We start from the raw sequence: 24723 nt of genomic DNA on the forward strand, positions 1-24723 counted from the left end.
GAAGTTTCAAAATAGTGTTTGCTCTGCTGCTGAGAAAAAAAGTCATTCTTAAATTCTCTTTTTCTTTTCTTTATTTATGGATTCTCAGAAAGACAAAGTATAGTGCATGGCAGAGCGTACTTTGTACCAGTGTCAGCCATTCTCTGCCTTATTTATTTCCTACAAGGAGGGAGAAAAAATTACATCGTGATTCCATATATTTTCTGATTTCTCTTTTTATTTCCACAGTTACTATGCATGAAATGTCAATAGAGACGGCAGAAGTGTAGCACAGTATATCTCAAATACTCGTTCTCTCGAGTTACTCAGCAGAGTTTTGTGAGAACAAAATTACCCTTCTGTCAAAAAGTCCAATTTTAGTTTCTGGAGATTCTATGTGACAGTTTCATAGAGAGTTAAACTGGTCTATTACGGTCCAAGCAATGTGCATATGAAATTATTCAGTGTTACATTAGATAAACTTGATGCAGACCTAAGACAATGGTCAGTGCTCTAGAATCAGTCACTTTAGATTGTTGTGTACAGTTTCCTTTTTCATGTGCATTGTACTTTTTCAGAATCACTCTAAGTAATGTAGGTCTCCCATTAGCTTTCCTACTACTGTTTTCTTGTGTCTGTCCCATACCATATCAATTCACAGCATTGTTCTCAGCTATTTAAATGAAGTGGCATGCTCCTCTATACTGACATCATTTTGATTAAACAGTTCTATACTCAAGTTTTGTACTGTCTTTATCAGATAACTTTCTGCCATGTACAACTTGCCAATGCTAATGTCTGAGTTAGTGAATAAGGATACCGTAAATATCATAACTTCTGCCCCAAGCCAATACACTGCTGTCAAGGCTTCAACAAACACTTCATATGAAACTGAAAGAGGGTCTACACATGACTTACAGGGTCACCTGCAGCTGCTCTACAATTTCTTACCTCTGAGCATGGTGTACATGTCATCTTGCCTAAGATTGGCCAACGACAATGAGCGTTCATGCAATCTTGTACACAATCGTGGTGTTGGTGTCCGCCTGTAAAAATACAATTGATACAACACCTAAACTGAAAATCCCTTGTCCATAAGCAGCATTGTGCATCAACAATATTCACACTTGGCAAAAGAGTAATGAGAAATCATTGTAGGTCACATGACTGTTACAGTCAGTATGAGTGAATGAAAAAACTTGTAATATATCACACATTCCAAAGGTGCAGAACTGTCATAAGTGTTCATAATATCAGACACCATCAGTAACATTAATAGTAGAGGACAAAGATAAAAATAGTAATATTCTGATATGTCCAGAATGCTGGAAATACATAGGTCAATGTCATCAACACAGTGTAGGAAATAACATAGTGAAGTAACTGAATGCAATATCAGTGGGTTGTTCCTGCACAAAGAAACACAACAAATTCCAATGGAATCACAGGGAAATCACAGGGAAATTAAATTAACTAATTACAGATGGCTCAATGAATGAACATGAAACTTACACAGGTCAGTCATAGGGTCTTTGGGAAATACAGTAACCATCTTGTAAAAAATTTTATCATATATTTCAGACTCATATGCCACAAATAATATCCTTACTGGTTTTGACTTATAATGAAGTCAGCACCAGGTGATTCAAGTATGTTACACAGCTGTCCCATAACTGACAACCCCATAACTCATTAATGCTAAGAATTTTTTAAAATATGCAATTTCCAATACGCTTTTGTTGTTTAATATTCTGAAAATTTCACCAGAATAACTCCAAGGAGCTCTCAGAGGCTGTATATTGAAGATGTAACTTGAACTGAAATTGGCACTTGGCACCTAGCTGGCCCATCAAAGAGGAAGGATGAGGATTTAAATAATAAAACTAATTAAACCATAACATTTTTATAGAGTACTTAGGATTTGCAAACATTTCACAATTAATGTTTCAGAGGCCAACCTAAATGTAATTAGCATTGAATTATTGTTCTTTAGGGAACTGGATCCCATGCCCTATATTAAATGAAATCTTTTTTGGCCATGGTTAATATCAGAAGATAATCACATACATTAATGGGCATAGTTGTCAAGAATGGATATATTACACCTGTCAAGGCATTACATTACTTGGTGTGACTGTAATCCATTTTCTGCTGAAAGAGACATAAAAGTTGGCAGTTTCATTCTTACAGGAGTGTAAACACATTAAATTGTCAGGTACAGCATAAAATTCATTAACAGACTATCGTAATTGTCTCATATGAACAAGGTGACAGTCATAAGAACCCCGTACATAGCAGCTTTACGTAGGTCTAAAACATACTTGGCAGAATCAGGCAGTGCTTGGGGATTTCTAGCTGGTTAAATTAGTGTAACTCACCCAGTTGTTTGTTCAGTTTTTCAGTTTCTTCAGTTTTCCATCAATGGAATGCTTTAATGCTGTCATCCTCTACTTTGGGTACTTGTATAGACCTTTCTTCCCAAAAGATCATTCAATCCAGTATTTCAAATATCCACTTGCCTTAACTAATGGCCTAATTTAGCAGTAGTAAACTGGTGTTTGACACTGACTGTGTTCTGTGATGATGATGATTTTGTAACGTGGTGCTAAATATAGTAGACAGCAGAGTTCTTACAAAATTAACTAGAAATGAACAACATAGGAAAAGACAGATTGCTACTTACCATAAAGATAACACATTAAGTTGCTGACAGGCACAATTAAAAGGCACTTACACTAAAGCTGTTGGCCTCAGGATTCTTCAGAACAAGAAAGAGAAACACACCATGCATTCAAACAAACAAGCACACCTCGCACACATGACTGCCAACTCAGACCAGGATGCAACTTTCACGTGGAATAGAAGCAGCAATCTGGAGGGGTTGGGAAATGGGAAGGGATAGTAGTGAACAGGTGACTGGTGGGGAGAGAGAGGAGCACTGTCTGGCAGAGCCATCTGGATCCTCCCCTTTATCAGCAGCTTTTCTGAACTGTGCAGATGGGAGTTAGTCTTACAACAGATCTCTGCTTCCATAATTATCCCGGCCTCAACCTACAGTAGCACACTGTCCCCATACCCTCCACCCCAAAGTTTTCAATCCCTTTTTGTCCTATCACCTTCTCCCCATTCACATCTCCCACCCTCTTTTTTTGCTATCCTCTGACAACGTACCCACCCATCTTCCTCTTCCTCTACTTTTTTGCTCCGTTTTTCTCTCCTGACACAGTGCCAGTGGGCAGTGTAGTCCCTGCACCTGCATACTCTGCCAGGCAGTGCTCCTCTCTCCTCCCACCCATACACTGCCATCCCCCAACCCCCACCCCACCCACCTGCCCAACCGCCCACCCAGTTTGCTGCTTCCATTCCACGTGAAAGTTGCATTGTGGTCTGAGCTGCCACAGTTTGGTTCACAGACATGTGAGTGAATGTGCTTGCTTGTTCGAATGAATGGTGAATGTTTCTCTTTCAGTTCTGATGAAGGCTTTGGCCAAAAGCCTATGTGTAAGTGTCTGCAACTTAATGTGTCACCTTTACAGTAAATAGCAATCTATCTTTTTCTAAATTGTTGATATTCCAACCTGGAGTTTCCATTGTTTGATTTAACTAGAAATGAACATGGTTAAAATAATAAAAATGTGTACACTGAAAACATTTAAATTTATTTAGAATGCTGTTTGCTGTCTCACTGAGTCACATTCCTCTGTCATACATGCAAACTTAAAACAGACATTCTAAAAATATCAAACATTCTTTGCTAAAAAATACACTGTTAAATAAGATTAGGATAATTAGTGAAAGGTGAAACAATAAGTTAAGACACAATAGATGATTGATCACTTATGAAATAATTGGACAAGCCAGGTAATTCAGAAACATGCTGAAATTTCCATTCTAACAGTTTAGGAAAGGGGTACGATGTTACACAAAACTAAAATGTGAAGCTATCTGATGCATGTATGGTTTAAGTTTCAATACTTCCTGTGAAATGTGTTTCGTTCAGCACAAAATATTGACAGCCCTGAGTCTCTAGATGTTTCAGACCCTTATGTACACTAAGATCAGTTGGGATGACAGAGCTTTTGCCCCTCTTATTCTCACGAGTGTGTGTATTGCAACTAAAGATAACATAACTGAACTTAGTATATGTACCTTATGTTTAATTGAAATTTGATTTCTCCTGTTTCAATATGTAACTGCGCAATTATGTGCATTTAAACAGGCACAACATATTATCTCTGGGTAACTGTGGACAAAGCCTTGCATAGCTTGATAGCTGCATAAAGGCTATGAGAATAAGGAGCCCCGCATATCAGTCTTTACTAAGGACATTATATTATTAACAGAAGCTGCTATATGTTGTGGGACATCACTCTGTTCATAATGTCTAACAGGGTTAACAAGGAAATTGATAAGTGAGGAAGGGCCTTTTAAAGAAGGGGAGTAATTTGCCAAATCCTTACTCTGTAAGAAGACATTTTGCTTCCATGTGGTGTCATAAGCCTTCTCTGGAATATTAATTGAAACTAAAATTTACTGTAAATAGGTGGATTTATGTTATTTAACATAGCAAGTACATGTTGTCTGTATAACTTCTGAGTAATTTGTGGCACTGTCTGACAAAGATTAGTACAAAACTAAAAGATATGCAAAAGGCTTTTGATTACATATGTGAATAGTAATGTAAATGTAATACCTTTGACAACTGAAAGGTGGGCAGCTATGTCTTGAACCACCTCAACATCATCTAAGGGTTATGTCGTGTCACTGCAATGATTCTCGCCTATTTCGTGCTGTCCTCATTTCCTGATGATTTTGGCACTTTGTTATTTCCTTTCCAATTTATCAACTATTTTTTTTCTTTGCCTTCCCTTGGTCTTCTTTATTTATGTTAAACTCATACTGTGTCTCAATACATCCCACAACAAGAACACACCATTTAGTTGTTACAGTTCTTTTTCCAACTTATTTGCTGCGGTTTCTGTTATTAATGTGTCTAAATAACCAAATTTTTCATCTTCTTCAATTTATTTCTTTCCATTCTGACATCAGGTGACCACCCCATTTTGATTTGCTTTGGTTTCTGGCTATTACTTTTTAGTCGAAACTTTTTCATAACTGCTGAAAATTTGTGAAGTATATGTTGCGTATGTTATTATGTATCAGATACTCAGGCAATATCAGCTGCAAATCTTACAAAGTCAATTGAAAGACCATTCTCTTCAGCTTCTGATATTTTTCCTTTTAAGATACTCAGAGATCTTTTCATGGAGGAGTTAAACAAATATGGGGATAACGAGCATCCTTGTCTTAAATCCTTCTCTAATTTTGGCTTTCCATTCTTCTCCATTAATATCTATTCTTACATTTTTGTTTTTATATATGCTTTGTATTGTTCTTGAACATTGGAAAATCCAGGATGGAATGTAACAATACTATAAAAAGGAAAGTTGTTGCTATAAGTGAATGGCAACTTTTCTTTTCATAATATTCATAATATTGTTCTCCTATATTATCAGTCTAAATGTGTATCTTTCAAGATATAAAAGGGTTCTTCCAGCTAGGAATCCCTATTTACTTTTAATGTTCTCTCTAAGAAATGTTACACTATGATGGCTTCTCTGGTCCTAATTTCTGGCCTGGATTGTGCAGAAGACATGGGCTATCAACCTGGACTGTGACTGAATATTTACTGGCATGATCAGAATGACCTGAATGACAGTAAAATTTTAGTGTGGAAGGATATGGGATATCATTAAGTTATTTCCTAAGTACAGTAACCACGAGGGTACAGAGAATAATTTTTACATAATAGATAATAGAAATATGAAGTCGAGATCTACAAGGATATGAGAGAGGAGGCCCAGGTCAAGATCCAGCAAAAACCACACAGTACGAAGAAAGGGATGAAAGTGGGACCATGAAATATTTGTTGGGATGCTAGACACTACTAACAGCACAGAATTTAGAACATTAAAAAATTATCAACCTGTGTGAAACTAGATGTAAAGACAAGGTAATTTCAACAGTGACTTAATGACAATACTGTACAGTGGCACAGCAGTAATATGGGAGGAGGGGTCTAATGTTACGAACACACGTCATGTAGACTATATAAATAACAAGTGACAAGGATAATGTACCCATAATGGGAGATTTCAGAGTCATATTAGGGAGTAATATTGGAAGAGGGGAAGCTGGGAGATTTGGCTTAGCAATAACTAATAACAGATGAGACCACTTACTTGAGTTTTGTGAGAAACATAACATAATGACAACAAAAACAACCTTCAAAATGAATAAAGGAGGAGATGCACATAGAAAGATCCAGATGCAAACAGGATTCAAATTGAGTTTATATTAGTGAAGATAAGGTATATAAAGTAAATAAAGTCTAGCCATAGCTACCCAGTAATAGATGTAGACAGTGATTTGTCTTATCAAAAAGATTGAGTATTGAAAGAGTCAAAGAGACAGCAGTAAGAAGGGAGTATCAACAAGAACAAACTCCCTTAACAATATGAATATGAAGATGAAGATGGTATCTGTTCTTTCGGACATGTCTGGAAGAACAGATACCATAGGTGACCATGCAGCTCTCTAGAATGAAATGATAATTAAATCAAGAACCCAAGCTGATGACAGGCACTACGAAGTAGTGTGTGGACATTAAGTTGGGAATGTGGGGCTCACAGCAAGCATGCAAGGGATACATCCCTGCAGTCGCACTATCCTCTGTGCCCTCGGTGACTCAGATGGATAGAGTGTCTGCCATGTAAGCAGAAGATCCCGAGTTTGAGTCCTGGTAGGGACACTCATTTTCAACTGTCCCCGTGGAGGTATATCAACGCCTGTCAGCAGCTTAGGGTCTTGATTTAATTACCATTTCCCTTAAAAATAGTAGATGAAATACCGATAAAAACTGAATATAGAAAATTATGGATGATGGACATAATTACAAACTTGCTTCAACAAAAAGAAACCCAAGTACATCAAGAAAGATAGAGAGTCATAAAGAACAACATATAAAAATGGATAAATGAAGTATGTAGTGATATAGGAACAGATGTAAAAATGGAAAGGGTGGTAAAGCATTCAGAAAGATTAAGAAATTACAATTCAAGACAAGGACAATATCATTGTGGTAAGAGACACACAAGGAAACATATTATGAATGCAGATGAAATAGTCAATAGAAGGAGGGAATATCTTTAAGAAATTTATGAAGGACAAATAGACCCTCCAGTTACAAAAATGGAGTTTGAATCAGCACTGAAAGAACTTAGACTAAACAAAACTCTACATCTTGAACCTGTAAAACTGAAGTTGCAGTAAGGAAACTTTTTGTCCGTGTTGAGAGGGCTTCTGACAACACAAGGTAGGGTTTGAATGATGTCCTGGTTTTTGAACAGATCTTTAAGGATTTTTGACTTCAGTGTTTCTGTTTCAGTGATGATGATGTTAGTGAACTTCACTGTATACTACTCAAGTTACCTTGGAAGCTGGCTTTCTGAATATCAGAGCAGATCGAAGATTGGTGATTATCTGCCTCTATGTTGACTATCTGCCTTATGGCCTTGAGATCTCGAACTACTTCTTGTTCACAGGACATTCACAGTGCCATAGAGCATGAGAAATTTACACAAACTTGAAGTGAGCTGATACCAACCATTCTATGAGCCTTTTTGCTACATCATGTAGATGTTGCCTAGTGCTTATATCATAGTATAACATAAGCATACTGCTGGGATTTAAAGCACTATTGTGGGTAGGTATGCACTACAAATCCTCTCTTTCTGCCCCCACATGCTTCACTTGTGGTATCAGAGGCATCTCAGTTGATCACACCCATTGTGCTGCTCACAACTATGTGGGGGGTGGCACTTTTGAACCTCTTGCCAGTATGCCAGGGTTGAGCTTGTTCTTCCTTTCCTCACTTTCTCTGAGGGAGACATTCAGTAAGGACATGGAACTGATGTAGATGATACTACTAAACATAACTTTGTGTCAGTGTATCAGCATTCACGAATATTTGTTACAATCAAGAACCTCACTCTCTTTGTATACAACTTGGCACTGCCAAATAACTTACAGCATTCAAAGTTATGTATAACTCATTATTAAGAGTACATATTGTAATTAAACTTATTAATGTGTTACCTGTGTCTGATTGTGCTTACTGGCCACCTCCACTATTCACACAATCACTGTTAATGTACATGAAATTACAATATATTAAGTAATAACAGATAAAAAATGAAATGTTTATGAACCTGAAAAAAGTCAATCCATAAGTTTAAGTAAACGCAATCGACAACAGAGCAAGAATCAGCTTAATTTTTCAAGAAGCTCCTCGACGAAATAGGATGACCCATGAGGAAACTCTTCAGTTTCAATTTGTAAGTGCATGGATTACTGCTAAGATTTTGGAGTTCTAGTGGTACCTTATTGAAAATGGATGCAGCAGTATACTGCACACCTTTCTGCACAAGAGTTACGGAAGTCTGATACAAATGTAGGTTTGATTTCTGTCAAGTATTAACTGAGTGAAAGCTGCTTATTCTTGGGAATAACCTAATATTGTTAACAAGAAATGACAGCAAGGAAAATAGATATTGAGAGGCCAATGTCAAAATACCCAGACTAGCGAATAGGGGTCAACAAGAGGTTCATGAATTTACACCACTTATTGCCCGAACCGCCCGTTTCTGAGCCAAAAATATCCTTTTAGAATGGTGTAACTACCAAAATATAATACCATATGACATAATCAAAAGAAAATAAGCAAAGTAGACTAATTTTCATGTCAGATGATCACACACTTCAGATACCGTTCAAATAGTAAAAATGGTAGCATTAAGTCTTTGTACAAGAGGCTGAATGTGGGCTTTCCATGACAGTTTACTGTCTATCTGAACATCAAGAAATTTGAACTGTTCAGTTTCACTAATCATATGCCCATTCTGTGAAATTAGAATTTCAGGTTTTGTTGAATTGTGTGTTGGAAACTGTAAAAACTGAGTCTTACTGTGATTTAGTAGTTTATTTTCTACAAGCCATGAACTTAGGTCATGAACTGCACTATTTGAAACTGAGCCAACATTGTACACAACATCCTTTACTACCAAGCTAGTGTCAACAACATACAGAAATATTTTAGAGTTACCCATAACACTAGAGGCACATTATTTATATAAATAAGGAACAGGAAGGAGTGGCCCCAGCACTGATCCCTCGGGCACCCCCCCCCCCTCCTTCTCCCCCCCACTTGACCGTACCCACTCATACCCTACATCAGACATTCTCACCATTTTGAAGAACGACCTTTTGCTACCTGTTGCTGAAGTAAGAGGTAAACCAGTTGTGAGCTACTCCCCGTATTCCATAATGGTCCTGCTTCTGGAGCAATGTTTTGTGATCAACACAATCAACTTTAATTTCCACGAAGGTACATGGCCACTGACAAATATATGAAGAATGTTTTGACTGTCTTTTGTCAAGTTCACAGAATAAACATTCAGAAGCCCTGAATACTTATGGTCAGTCAGCACAGATCTTTTAGTTGGCCATTGGCAATAAGCTACTAGAATGAATAGTATTTTTCAATTAAATTTAGCATAGCAGGAATATGTTATTGACATATTTCCAAAAAATTACACACAGAATGACTGAACACTGCTACAGTGGATATGGATGGTTGATAGCTAATCTAGAAATGGATGACATGGCACTGAGTGACGCACTGAAAGTGTAGGGTAGTCAAAAAATTAAAAATAATCAGTCCTGCTTCATTAACAAGTAAAGCAAAGGAAAGGCTTCCCTTTAACATCTGCTGCTGTTCTATTGTCAAATTATGAAGCACACCTTCTTACTATGTGGCATATTGAACACATACGCCACATGCACCACAAATACGTGGATCCTCATCTTATTTCTTTGACTGGAAGGAAATATTATGGCGATAAAGCTGATTCACCAGCTGCAGCTCTCTCTCTCTCTCTCTCTCTCCCTCTCTCTCTCTTTTCTCCCCGGCATGTCCGTGGCAAGGTTCCTCGAGTACTGTGTCAGATCCCTTATTTTCCTGTATTTTGATCCACCAATGTATCTATAATGATGATATTTTTTTTCATTGCTTTTCTCACATGAGACAGGAATCAAGAACAAATGAATCATTTTCTCTACTAGATTTATCTCTTGAAGATTCACAAACTGTTTTGCAGCACAAACTGATGATTTGCCTGGCACATAAATCCTGAAGAAATGGTCAAGGGAAAGAAATGAAAAGCAAAGAGAGACCCAAGAAGTTAATTCCTGGTGATCAGTGAAGGAGCAGATAACTAAAGTACATATTAGATAATGCCCATGCTAATATTAACATGAACTGTTTATTCTTAAAGTGATTACTATTTAAATATGTAGTGAATATGATGGAATGTTTTATATAGATTCTTCATTGATTTAAAAGGAATGCTCTGACCTGTGTTGCCAAAAGCTAATTAGGCTGAACTGAATTGTATTGTTAATTGACCTTCATGTCTACAAAAGTGGCACAAGCATAAGGCATTGGACAAGTCAATTTACATATGTACGGGTAAAAGTGATTTCGATTCATACATATTTAAAATTACAAATAATACACTTCATACATTTAAATAATCTTCAATGGAGTAGAAATATTGAGGTTTTGACCTCACTGTTTGCTTTTATGCTTTTGAGAAGTTAGTTATGACATCTAACTCACATATGGAAAGTACCTTTCTGACAAGGATTTCTTGCTTCGGGTCAAATGTACATTTTTATTTTCTCCAGTAATAGTAATCATGAGTACCAGAGTTTTTTGCAATCTGCTGTTGTTACCTGATCTCTCCCTCTGACTGAAATCAGTCAAAACATTACTTAATTTGCATGGGCATATATAATTTATTTTTATTTATAACATTCCTTCCAAATTGGTAAGAGGAAAATGTGATAAACATAAAATTTACTACAATCAATATTTATTGCTTGTAACTATTTCAAAAGTGTGAAATAGCGATACAATGTTCCAGACCTATATTTTATATACAAGAACATACAATTAAGGTCAATATATGACAGCCATATGAATAGCAAATAGACTCCATTGTTTTTATATAGAACTGGACAGCAGTTGGGAATGAGTCTGACCAAATGTTTACATGTTTTCAAGAATGCCATTCATATTTAATTGATATTTACTCTGAGGAGATGAAAACTGATAGCTTACTAGAGACCGAAAATTAAATGAAATGATGATGACAGACTTGGAACTGCAGTGATGTGTTCAAAATAATTTTCTGTGTTAATGTTCTATAAGGTGCCACCACCTTGGTGTTATGATTGTAGCACATTTGCTGTATCATGAGAAATATGAAGTATCTCTACTTCAGGGTAAGTTTGATACAAAGCTGACAGTAAATCAGAATTTCTGTGACACGGCCAAGAATCTACAAGGAAAATCGATTTCATACCACAAAATTAACAATTAAAAATAATCCAAAGTTTCCAGCTGATTTCCAAAGACAACAAGTGATGTAACTATCATGTAATCATTGCTGGAGACTTTTATCACCCAACAATTGATTGGGAAAATTATAGTTTTGTTACTGGTGGACGTACAAGACAGCTTGTGAACCATTACTATGAGCCTTCTCTGAAAACCACATAGAACAGATAGTTCAGAATTCCACTCATGATGGAAATATATTAGATCTAATGGCAACAAATAGACCTGATCTCTTTGTGGATGTCCACATCGAAACTGGTACAGTGACCATGATGTAGTTGTGGCAATGATGATTACCAAAGTACAAAGGACAACTCTTCTAAATAGGAAGATGTAAGTAATCTAGATAAAATGCAGTAGTGACATATCTCAATGAGAAACTTGAAACTATTAGTGCAGAACAGAAGCATGTAGACGGACTATGACTCAAGTTTAAAAGAATACTTGACCATGCACTGGATAGATATGTACCCAAGAGAATAGAGAATAGGTCATAGTAGGAGGGACCTTCCCTGGTATATAGTCACTGTAAAGAAAATTCTAAAAAAAACAAGACCTACTGCATAACAGGTGTAAAACAAAGTAGAGGGCTATAGATGCAGAAATGCTGAATGAAATGCACTTGGCTGTCAAGACAGCAGTGCACGAAGCCTTCAATCACTACCAAAGCAGACTATTGTCATACGGTCTTTCACAAAACCCAAAGAAATTCTAGTTGTATGTAAAGGCTGTTAGCAACACCAAAGTTAGTGCTTAATCACTTGCAAATGATACAGGAACTGAAATGACATGAATGAAATAAGTGTGTCAGTGATGTTGAGCAACAACTGAAATCATAAAAAAAGGTCTAGGGCCTAATGGAACTCCTATCAGATTATATACTGAATTTGTGGCTGAGTTAGTCCTTCTCCTAACTATAATCTCTCATACACCCTTCAAACAAAAAACCATGCCCACTAGTTGGATGAAAGCACAGGTCACATCCATTCACAATATGGGTAGTAGAAGTGATCCACAAAACTACAGTCCAGTATCCTTGACATCAATTTCTTTAACAATCTTAGAACGTATTCTGAGCTCAAAGATAATTAGGTATCTTGAACAGAATGACCTCTGTAATGTCAACCAGCATGGATTCCATAAACATCAATCATACGAAACCCAATTTGCACTTTTCTCACATTACATATTGAGAGCTTTGGATTATTATTTGCTGTTAAATTTTTTTATAAATGTAAAAAAATGGGATCTAGAATATGTATGTGGTATATGACTGTATTATACCGTATATATAAAATGATGGACCCACAGTATAGAATTACTGCAATTAAATGTCCTGTAATTTAGGTACATAGATTATGTATGCCTCATAAAATCCTTTCAGTTTACAGTATCTAAAATTTTGTAACTATGATGTTAATTTCCAGAAATGTTGTGGCTAAAATTTATTAGTTATCTTGGCAGTACTATAGTTAGAATCAGCAAATATGTACTTGAGCTTACTCCATAGGTGTACATTGTAAACTGCTAAATAAATAAATACATAAAAGCCAGTCAGGTAGAGGCAGTATTTCTTAATTTCTGAAAAACATTTGACTCACTACCACATCTACATTATTGTCAAAGTATGATCATATGGGGGTATCAAGTGAAATTTGTGACTAGAGTGATGATGTTTTGGTAAGGAGAATGCAGCTTGTTATCTCGATGGAGAGTCATTGTCAGATGCAAAAGTAAATTCAGGTGCACCCCAGGAAAGTTTATTGGGACCCTTGCTGTTCATTTTGCACATTAATGATCCTATGGACAATGTGAATAGTAATCTCGGACTTTTTGCTGACGATGCAGTTATATACAGTGAATTACAGTCTGAATGAAGCTGCATAAATACTCAGTCAGATATTGAAAGATTTCAAAGTGTGTAGATTGGCAATGTGCTTGAAAGTTCAGAAATCTAAAATTCTGCATTTCACAAAATTAAAAAACAGTATCCTATGACTATAATATCAATGAGTCACAGGTAGAATTGGCCAACTCCAACAAATACCTGGGTTTAACACTTTGTAGAGACATGAAATGGAATGAGCACATAGACTGGGTCATGAATAAAGCAGGTGGCAGACTTAATTTTGTTTGTAGAATACTGAGAAAAATGCAGCCAGACTACAAATGAGATTGCTTACAAATCATTTGTGTGAACAGGTCTGGAATATTGATCTAGTGTGTGGGACTCATATCAAATAGCACTAGCAGGGTATATTGAATGTGTATAGAGAAGAGCAGCACAGTTGAAGCTGAACTGGCAGACTCTTGAAGATAGATGTAAACTATCCTGAGAAAGATTACTGACACAGTTTCAAGAACCAGCTTCAAATGATGAGTTTGGTAATACTATACAACCCTCTGTCTATCACTCACATAGGGATCATGAGGAAAAGATTATATTAATTACAGCTCACACAGAAGCATTTACACAGTCATTCTTGCCACACTCAGTATGAGAATGGACTGGAAAGAAACCCTCTGCCATGCAATTCACAGTGGTTTTCAGAGTATGGCTGTAGATGTATGTGTAGGTGTAAAAATCAAGAAAAAGCAAAATAGGTGCTGGTGAACAGCTACCTCATACCAGTACTGACCTATGGTATTGAAGCATGCACCCCCACAAAGAGAGAGCCAAAGACTCCATGCATCAGAGATGAAATTCCTTAGATCCACCTTCCGGAAGACCAAAATGGATAAGTTAAGCAATGAGGAGATAAGGAAGAACACTGGACTCAAGACATCCATTTTAGACCAAATCCGCACATCCAGAATACTTTGGTACTGGCATGCGATGAAGTTGCAGCCAAGAGGAACAGCCCAAATAAATCAGGAAAGAAAAGTGGAAGGAAAACATCCTGTAGGAAGACCCAGAAACCAATGGGTGGATATGGTCAAGGAAGACCTCACGTCAGAGGAAGGACAATCGATATTGATTTCCATGACAGGTTATACATGGACAGAAGAAAATGGAAGATGTTTATTAACAGATTAGAACTGTACAATGTTGTTGTTGTTGTTGTTGTTGTTGTTGTTGTTGATGATAAAATACTTATTACTGAATATATGGAAATAATTCTTTACAGAAACTCAATACAACAGTATCAAGATCTCATTATTACCTTAAGTTTTATTCTTAGAGTCCAGAACACATATATTTGCATGTCTAAATGCAATTAGCATACCTGCTGATAGAATTATTTGTTGCCTTATAACAGGTAGTATAGGATTTATTCGTTTCTAGGCCCAGCAATTTGAGACTGCGTTGAAATGCTGACAAAAAGTCCTGTATTTCTTCATCCTCATCTGTTTTCTCAAATGTTACACGTTTCTTTGGTTCACAGCTTCTGGCACGTACTCTTCTGTTATTTCTCCTGTATTGAAACAGACACAAAAAAATCAATTAATCTTCTATGAACGCTCACAAACATAGCCTCAAACTGCTGAATGATAGCTAGGTTGATGAGACATTCATGAGACTGAAGCATCTCAGCAAATTTGAGAGACCATAAGGCATTGAGAAATAAGTGTTCATTGCTCATGAGACAACAATAAATCAAAGTAACATACATTAGTCAAAGAGTAAGTAAGATGCTACTCACAACCAATACTGTATGGTGTAAGTGCACTATATCTACCGATGCTAAGTTCTTTGATAACCTGGCAGAGACAGTCATCGGGCATTTTAGTGTTGACAATGCATGGCCTTTAAGTCTAATGTCCTGAAGTGGACTGACAGCCACAACCTCTTTTACAGAAATATTCTTGAAAGGTCTTGGTATTTCAAATGGGTCTAAAATAAAACACACTATCTTTGCACTTCCATCAGGCTGATACATTTAGCAGCAGTTTAAAAAACAAGAAATAATTAGATGCAAATGCTTGATATAGCATTTACACAAGGTGATGTTTACCACTAGAATTCAAGCAGATAAAATGCCAGAAAACTTCAAGCATAAGGCATCACTTCCACCAGAAACATCCGTATCATATAGTATTGCCAGTTCATGTAGGAGCTCGGTCCATCGAGCAGACCTAGTATCCATGGCTGCCGGCCTGTGGCCAGAGTTCACGTGAAAGACTGAACAATGAGTAATAATAATAATAATAATAATAATAATAATAATAATAACAGCTTCATTCAACATTGAATGGTACACTGCACATGTACAACGAAACAGTAATGATTAAAGTTATTTGTACAATACACAAGACACATTCTTTTACAACAAAATTACAACAAGATGTTTACTGATTTCTATTCACATAATTTCTCAAAGCATTTGTTGTTCTTCACATAAGTATGTAGTACTCTTCTAATGTGTAGAAAGGGGGTTTTACTGAAAATTTCTTAAGCTGATGTTTCAGTTTAACTGTAGGAAGAGCCATGACTGCACTAGCCAGTGCATTAGCTAATTTCATACCTGCGTTCTGAGGCCACTTTTCATAAAGTGCTGTTCTGTGGCTGGCAGTGTAAAATCTTTCTTTGTTTCTAGTATAGTACCGGTGGAAATCTGAATAAGTGTTTGGGTGCAGTCTTTTCACAAGCAATATGGCTTTTAGAATGTATGTGTTTATAACAATTAACACCTCTGTTTTTGGAAACAAGTTGCAACAATATTTCCTATATTTTGCTCCACAGACTATTCTCACAACCCTTTTTTGAAGAATGAGTAGCTTATCTAGATTAGCTTTGGTTGTTGCCCCCCAAATTTCAATACCGTAGTTCAAGTGAGAGGAGAAAAGAGCATGGCATGCAGTCTTTAGGACTACAGTGTCTCTACAGAACTTGCTAATAGTACTGATTGCAAATATATTTTTTGACAACTTAGTTGCTAGGGAGTCAATATGTGTGTCCCATTTCAGGTTGCTTTGGATTGTTACGCCAAGGAATTTTACACTAGACTCTTTCTTTACCAATTTGTTGCCAATGTATAATTTAATTTCATTATTCGAACTACTTTTCTTAAACTCCATCAAACATGTTTTACTGGTGCTTACATTTAAGAAGCTTTCATTAAAAAACTGAACAATCTCTTTTGTCACATTATTACACTCGGCCTCTAGTTCATTACATGATTCCTTTTTACACACAATGGACGTGACATCGGCATACAGAACAATTTTGGAATTTATAGTACGGTATTTAATATCATTTACATAGATCAAGAACAGAAGGGGGCCCAACACCGAGCCCTGGGACACACCATATTTTATGCAAGTGATCTCTGATTTGTAGACACCATTTTCCATTTTAAGTAGAACAAACTGTTTTCTATTGTTCATATAAAACTTTATTAGGTCATAAGCAGCGCCTCTAATGCCCATGTTCCATAGCTTGTCTAATAGGATGTCAACATTCACACAATTAAAGGCTTTTTCCAGGTCTAGGTATACACCTGCCACATGTTCCTGGCTTTCAATACCCCCTAACACCTCTTCAATTAGTTGAACAGCTGCAGTGCTAGTTGATTTACCTTTTAGGAATCCATTTTGATTTTCAAACATCAGGTTGTGTTTGTTAATAAAGTTTATAATCCTGTTGTATATAGCTTTCTCAACTATTTTGGAAAAGACTGGAAGGATTGAGACTGTTCTGTAGTTTTCTATTTTGTTGTTGTCACCTTTCTTAAAAATGGGTGTTACCTGTGCTATTTTTAGTCTGTCTGGAAAGGTGCCTGATTCTATTATATTGTTGACTGGTACAGACAGAGGTACAGAGACATTTTGGCTACAGGCTTTTAAAACATTAATATTTAGGCCATCATCCCCAGCTGAATTAGAGGGTTTTAGAGACCTAATGATGCCCATTATTTCTGCACAGTTTGTGCGGGCTAGGTATATACTATGGTCACATGTATTACCTTTAAAACTGTAATGCATGTTTTTATGTTTGTCATTTATGGCTTCCCCTACAGGAGAAAAATATTCATTAAAAATATGTACAATTTCCAATTGGTCTTTTATGAGCATACCATTGTGGTTAATAGTAAAGTCCATACAGGACCTGTCACTGCAGTTTCTAAAACTGTTTATGACTGCCCAGATGCCAGCAGTTACGTTGTGTGAGTTTTGAAGCTTATTTGCGACATAGTTGCTCCTGGTCTGTGTGAGTAAGTTCTTATAGTGTGCTTGATATATTTTGAAGGCTTCCATTAGCTCAGGAATCTCTCTATTATTCAGCATTGCACTGTGGAGTAGTTTTAATTTTTCCCTCGCTTCAGTGACATTACTATTTACCCGAATATTTTTGTTTATGTTTTTTGTTTGTTTCTTTTTTGTGATTACAACTGGGCATGTGGTATCAAAGCAGTAATAGAAGTCAGCAGCAAAGCTATCATATGAAAAGCTATTATTTTCAAGCCATTTTATTTGTGCTAGCAAGCAGTTTAGTCTGTTTATGTTGTCATTATACATTATTCTTTTAGTTACAAACTATTGCTTTGTGGTGACAGTGGGGGCCTCATGGAGCTCCAATTTAAGCTGTACTGCATGGTGATCTGAGATGGCATTTTAAAACTGATGCACTGTGGGATAGGTGGGTCATGTTTTTTATTATGTTGTCAAGACATGTTTTACTATTGCCAATTTCTCTAGTGGGTTCCCGAATGAGTGGGAGCAGGTTAAATTCATCACACAGGTGATGTAACTTTTTGGTGCTGACATCATTTGTTAATAAATCTATATTTATATCCCCTGGAACTATAATATTTACGTGACCATTTGGCCCAGAAAATGTTGTGTCTATATATATGATCAAGTCAGAATGATTTACAAAAAAGGTATCTGTATTTGCTGCAGGTGGCCTGTAAACACCGATAACTGTTATGTTATCTCTACCCAATTTTAGGCTTATTGCAGCAAATTCTGAGACTCCTTCCAAGCAGAAGGCACTCACATCAAAAACATTAAAATTACTTTCATTTACAGTGAAAATTGCTACACCTCCCCCTGTCTTGTCTTTTCTACTGAAGGCTGTGCAGAATTTCATACACAGTGGTTGACTAATGCTAATCAGAGCTTCATTGTACCAATGTTCAGTTACAACTAATATATCGGGTTTGTCAATCCGTGAAATTACATCTAGATCATTATGCTTATTTCTAAGACTACCAAGATTCTGGTGTATGATTTTAAGACTGAATTTTACCTGCTGGACCTTAGACGATAATTTTGGACTAGTGATGAAGCCAGCAGGCTTTACAAGTTTCCCTGGCTTGCCAGCAGTGGCTGGTGTTGTGGCAGATTTTGTTGAGGTGGGTTGTACCACCCCATGGCAATGGACTTCTTTTCATCATTTTGTGAACAAGTAGTGGGTAGTCATGTTAACACCTCAAAAAATTCAGCATGCAACCACAAATCTTGGTGATACTGTTAGTGTTTCATTACATATTTACCCTTCAATGTGACATGTATCTCCCAGTGGGAGAGACCTCAGTTGTAGGAGTTTGAAGTTTGGCTGTTCAGGAAACAGTTCACCTCAGAAATCAACTCATTGTCATTTTGGAAATACAAGCCATGCAATGGAAAGACAAAAAGAGACATGAGGTGTCACATCAAAAGAATACAGAGGGAGGAAGGAGGGTGAGCCAATATTAGATAGCCCAAAAATGTTAGAGAGAGAGAGAGAGAGAGAGAGAGAGAGAGAGAGAGAGAGAGAGAGAGAGAGTGTGTGTGTGTGTGTGTGTGTGGCCCTTGCTCCTTTTTCTGGGCAGGGGGGGGGGGGGGGAAGATGGGGGAGGGGGGATATCTAGTGATAGACAACACAGCATTTGTCCATGATTATTGGCTATCTTATGAAGTCATCTTGATTGGCTTGGCACAGGTGTAACATTTCTGCTGCTGTACATATTCTGTACCTTTCTTTCAATACCTCTGATCAGTTGCAGAACACAGCAGAAAGTAGCCTTTGTCATGTACAAAATGTCACGATGCTGAAAACTGATCAGTGACTGATTTTCAGTTTTTCCATTATCACCTCTTGTAATCCTGCCAGAACTAGAAATGCATAGATCAGTATACACTAGGCTCTATCTGGCAATCTACATCTACATCTACATCTACATTTATACTCCGCAAGCCACCCAACGGTGTGTGGCGGAGGGCACTTTACGTGCCACTGTCATTATCTCCCTTTCCTGTTCCAGTCGCGTATGGTTCGCGGGAAGAACGACTGTCTGAAAGCCTCTGTGCGCGCTCTAATCTCTCTAATTTTACATTCGTGATCTCCTCGGGAGGTATAAGTAGGGGGAAGCAATATATTCGATACCTCATCCAGAAACGCACCCTCTCGAAACCTGGCGAGCAAGCTACACCGCGATGCAGAGCGCCTCTCTTGCAGAGTCTGCCACTTGAGTTTGTTAAACATCTCCGTAACGCTATCACGGTTACCAAATAACCCTGTGACGAAACGCGCCGCTCTTCTTTGGATCTTCTCTATCTCCTCCGTCAACCCGATCTGGTACGGATCCCACACTGATGAGCAATACTCAAGTATAGGTCGAACGAGTGTTTTGTAAGCCACCTCCTTTGTTGATGGACTACATTTTCTAAGGACTCTCCCAATGAATCTCAACCTGGTACCCGCCTTACCAACAATTAATTTTATATGATCATTCCACTTCAAATCGTTCCGCACGCATACTCCCAGATATTTTACAGAAGTAACTGCTACCAGTGTTTGTTCCGCTATCATATAATCATACAATAAAGGATCCTTCTTTCTATGTATTCGCAATACATTACATTTGTCTATGTTAAGGGTCAGTTGCCACTCCCTGCACCAAGTGCCTATCCGCTGCAGATCTTCCTGCATTTCGCTACAATTTTCTAATGCTGCAACTTCTCTGTATACTACAGCATCATCCGCGAAAAGCCGCATGGAACTTCCGACACTATCTACTAGGTCATTTATATATATTGTGAAAAGCAATGGTCCCATAACACTCCCCTGTGGCATGCCAGAGGTTACTTTAACGTCTGTAGATGTCTCTCCATTGAGAACAACATGCTGTGTTCTGTTTGCTAAAAACTCTTCAATCCAGCCACACAGCTGGTCTGATATTCCGTAGGCTCTTACTTTGTTTATCAGGCGACAGTGCGGAACTGTATCGAACGCCTTCCGGAAGTCAAGGAAAATGGCATCTACCTGGGAGCCTGTATCTAATATTTTCTGGGTTTCATGAACAAATAATGCGAGTTGGGTTTCACACGATCGCTGTTTCCGGAATCCATGTTGATTCCTACATAGTAGATTCTGAGTTTCCAAAAACGACATGATACTCGAGCAAAAGACATGTTCTAAAATTCTACAACAGATCGACGTCAGAGAGATAGGTCTATAGTTTTGCGCATCTGCTCGACGACCCTTCTTGAAGACTGGGACTACCTGTGCTCTTTTCCAATCATTTGGAACCTTCTGTTCCTCTAGAGACTTGCGGTACACAGCTGTTAGAAGGGGGGCAAGTTCTTTCGCGTACTCTGTGTAGAATCGAATTGGTATCCCGTCAGGTCCAGTGGACTTTCCTCTGTTGAGTGATTCCAGTTGCTTTTCTATTCCTTGGACACTTATTTCAATGTCAGCCATTTTTTCGTTGGTGCGAGGATTTAGAGAAGGAACTGCAGTGCGGTCTTCCTCTGTGAAACAGCTTTGGAAAAAGGTGTTTAGTATTTCAGCTTTACGCTTGTCATCCTCTGTTTCAATGCCATCATCATCCCGGAGTGTCTGGACATGATGTTTCGAGCCACTTACTGATTTAACGTAAGACCAGAACTTCCTAGGATTTTCTGTCAAGTCGGTACCTAGTATTTTACTTTCGAATTCACTGAACGCTTCACGCATAGCCCTCCTTACGCTAACTTTGACATCGTTTAGCTTCTGTTTGTCTGAGAGGTTTTGGCTGCGTTTAAACTTGGAGTGAAGCTCTCTTTGCTTTCGCAGTAGTTTCCTAACTTTGTTGTTGTACCACGGTGGGTTTTTCCCGTCCCTCACAGTTTTGCTCGGCACGTACCTGTCTAAAACGCATTTTACGATTGCCTTGAACTTTTTCCATAAACACTCAACATTGTCAGTATCTGAACAGAAATTTTCGTTTTGATCTGTTAGGTAGTCTGAAATCTGCCTTCTATTACTCTTGCTAAACAGATAAACCTTCCTCCCTTTTTTTATATTCCTATTAACTTCCATATTCAGGGATGCTGCAACGGCCTTATGATCACTGATTCCCTGTTCTGCACTTACAGAGTCGAAAAGTTCGGGTCTGTTTGTTATCAGTAGGTCCAAGATGTTATCTCCACGAGTCGGTTCTCTGTTTAATTGCTCGAGGTAATTTTCGGATAGTGCACTCAGTATAATGTCACTCGATGCTCTGTCCCTACCACCCATCCTAAACATCTGAGTGTCCCAGTCTATATCTGGTAAATTGAAATCTCCACCTAAGACCATAACATGCTGAGAAAATTTATGTGAAATGTATTCCAAATTTTCTCTCAGTTGTTCTGCCACTAATGCTGCTGAGTCGGGGGGTCGGTAAAAGGAGCCAATTATTAACCTTGCTCGGTTGTTGAGTGTAACCTCCACCCATAATAATTCACAGGAACTATCCACTTCTACTTCACTACAGGATAAACTACTACTAACAGCGACGAACACTCCGCCACCGGTTGCATGCAATCTATCCTTTCTAAACACCGTCTGTGCCTTTGTAAAAATTTCGGCAGAATTTATCTCTGGCTTCAGCCAGCTTTCTGTACCTATAACGATTTCAGCTTCGGTGCTTTCTATCAGCGCTTGAAGTTCCGGTACTTTACCAACGCAGCTTCGACAGTTTACAATTACAATACCGATTGCTGCTTGGTCCCCGCATGTCCTGACTTTGCCCCGCACCCGTTGAGGCTGTTGCCCTTTCTGCACTTGCCCGAGGCCATCTAACCTAAAAAACCGCCCAGCCCACGCCACACAACCCCTGCTACCCGTGTAGCCGCTTGTTGCGTGTAGTGGACTCCTGACCTATCCAGCGGAACCCGAAACCCCACCACCCTATGGCGCAAGTCGAGGAATCTGCAGCCCACACGGTCGCAGAACCGTCTCAACCTCTGATTCAGACCCTCCACTCGGCTCTGTACCAAAGGTCCGCAGTCAGTCCTGTCGACGATGCTGCAGATGGTGAGCTCTGCTTTCATCCCGCTAGCGAGACTGGCAGTCTTCACCAAATCAGATAGCCGCCGGAAGCCAGAGAGGATTTCCTCCGATCCATAGCGACACACATCATTGGTGCCGACATGAGCGACCACCTGCAGATGGGTGCACCCTGTACCCTTCATGGCATCCGGAAGGACCCTTTCCACATCTGGAATGACTCCCCCCGGTATGCACACGGAGTGCACTTTGGTTTTCTTCCCCTCCCTTGCTGCCATATCCCTAAGGGGCCCCATTACGCGCCTGACGTTGGAGCTCCCAACTACCAGTAAGCCCACCCTCTGCGACTGCCCGGATCTTGCAGACTGAGGGGCAACCTCTGAAACAGGACAAGCAGCCATGTCAGGCTGAAGATCAGTATCAGCCTGAGACAGAGCCTGAAACCGGTTCGTCAGACAAACTGGAGAGGCCTTGCACCTATCAGTGCTGAATTAATGGAAGTGCCAATTACTGTCTTAAACTCAGTGTAAACACACAGGGATTATACTTTATTAAATCCAAAGATACATTCATTTTCATAGAAAACTTAGTCTTTGAGTGTGTCCAAAATTTCTAATTGTCACAATGACAATATGCAATGACAGTATTCTGTATGACTTAATGGCTTTGCAAGCATTAAATCTGTACTGCATGTATTTGATTGTTGTATAATGTACTCTGGGAAGATGTCTACAGCTGCAGCACCAGCAGTGTGAGGTATAATGTTTTCTCTTCCCCTGTGCCCTATTCTCCATCACTTTAATGATAACTTTCCTTTAAACTTTTAATTCTCTCTTCAGCTGTTAAAATTTGCCCATAAACAGTTGATGGTGGTGGTGATGATGATGATGATGTCGGTTTGTGGGGTGCTCAACACCGTGGTCATCAGCGCCCATACAAGTTCCAGTCTTTCCATTTCTGGCCTCGCCATTATCCAATTGATGATGAGGACAACACAAACACTCAGTCCCTGGGTAAAGAAAATTCCCTACCAGCCAGGAATTGAACCCAGGACCTCGTGATCCAGAGGCAGAAACAACTAGCCCCTAGACGACAAGCTGCAGACCATAAACAGTTGCTCATTCAACGCTGTACTCAGCGGCAATGGCTTTCGGCAAAGAACCTCAGTACAACTTATCTCTAACTTCCAGTGTTTGAGGCCTACCATAATGTGTTCCTCTTGGGAGCCATCATACTGAATCATAAAGAAAGCCATAATTCCAAACATGTATAGCATTCTTTAACATTATAATTATCTAACAACACTGTTGTGCATAACAGTTCATTATTGTATGTGTTATCTCTGCTTGAGTGACTAGAGGCTGGATGTAGGGTGGATTACTGAGGGGCCAGATTACTGAGGGTGAGATCAGTGAGAGTTTAGTGTAATGACAGATATGTCAAATAGGGTCATTAGGTGGAGTGCAGAATTGTACACCTGCTGGTACCAGTACACATGAAGCATGGTTTGTATTCGAGTGCTTCCTGGCCTGACAAAGTTACAGTGTTCTAGCATCTGACTTAGTCATTGAATCTCCAGAATACTTTAATTGCAAAAAGATGTCCACCTCTAAAAGGATTTGTTTGTGTTTGGTTCAAGAAGAATCAGGATCTATTATTTTCTGTGATTTATTTGTACATTTTGTTCAATAAAACCTGTGTTACTGAAAGAAGCAGGCTTGCAACAGCCTCATCTGTGACATGGCAGTTTTTGAGCACCAGGGCCTCCACTCCTCTCATTATTCCTGGTACTTCATAAAGAGATGGTCTGCCATTTCTTTTTTCAGACTTGTTCCAGTTCCTGCACTACAGGGTGCTAAAAAAGTGTTGAATATTTTGAGGGGTGGTAGTATCCAAAAAAAAGTCTTGTAAACAAGGATTCTAAAATGCATACCTTAAAAGCTGTGAGCACTAGTTCATCTTGATAGAGCAAAATGCATCTCTTCCACTGCAAGCTCTTTCCTTTTATGTTTTGGGAGGAGACGTATGGACCAACACAAGAAAA

General features: G+C 38.4%; 1 protein-coding gene across 2 annotated transcripts in view; it reads right to left on the minus strand.

The window, feature by feature from the left end:
• The window catches only part of LOC126166549 (protein maph-9-like), a 161338-nt gene that overhangs the window by 122143 nt on the left and 14472 nt on the right, over positions 1–24723 (minus strand). For both annotated transcript variants that reach the window (XM_049920411.1, XM_049920410.1), the window contains exons 2-3: positions 14728–14916; positions 931–1025 (exon numbers count right to left, since the gene is read on the minus strand). In XM_049920411.1, the coding sequence (XP_049776368.1) occupies positions 931–1025; positions 14728–14916 (284 nt within the window). The remainder of the gene's footprint in view (positions 1–930; positions 1026–14727; positions 14917–24723) is intronic.

This window comes from Schistocerca cancellata, chromosome 1 (assembly GCF_023864275.1).
Source record: "Schistocerca cancellata isolate TAMUIC-IGC-003103 chromosome 1, iqSchCanc2.1, whole genome shotgun sequence".
Taxonomy (NCBI): Eukaryota; Metazoa; Arthropoda; class Insecta; order Orthoptera; family Acrididae; genus Schistocerca; species Schistocerca cancellata.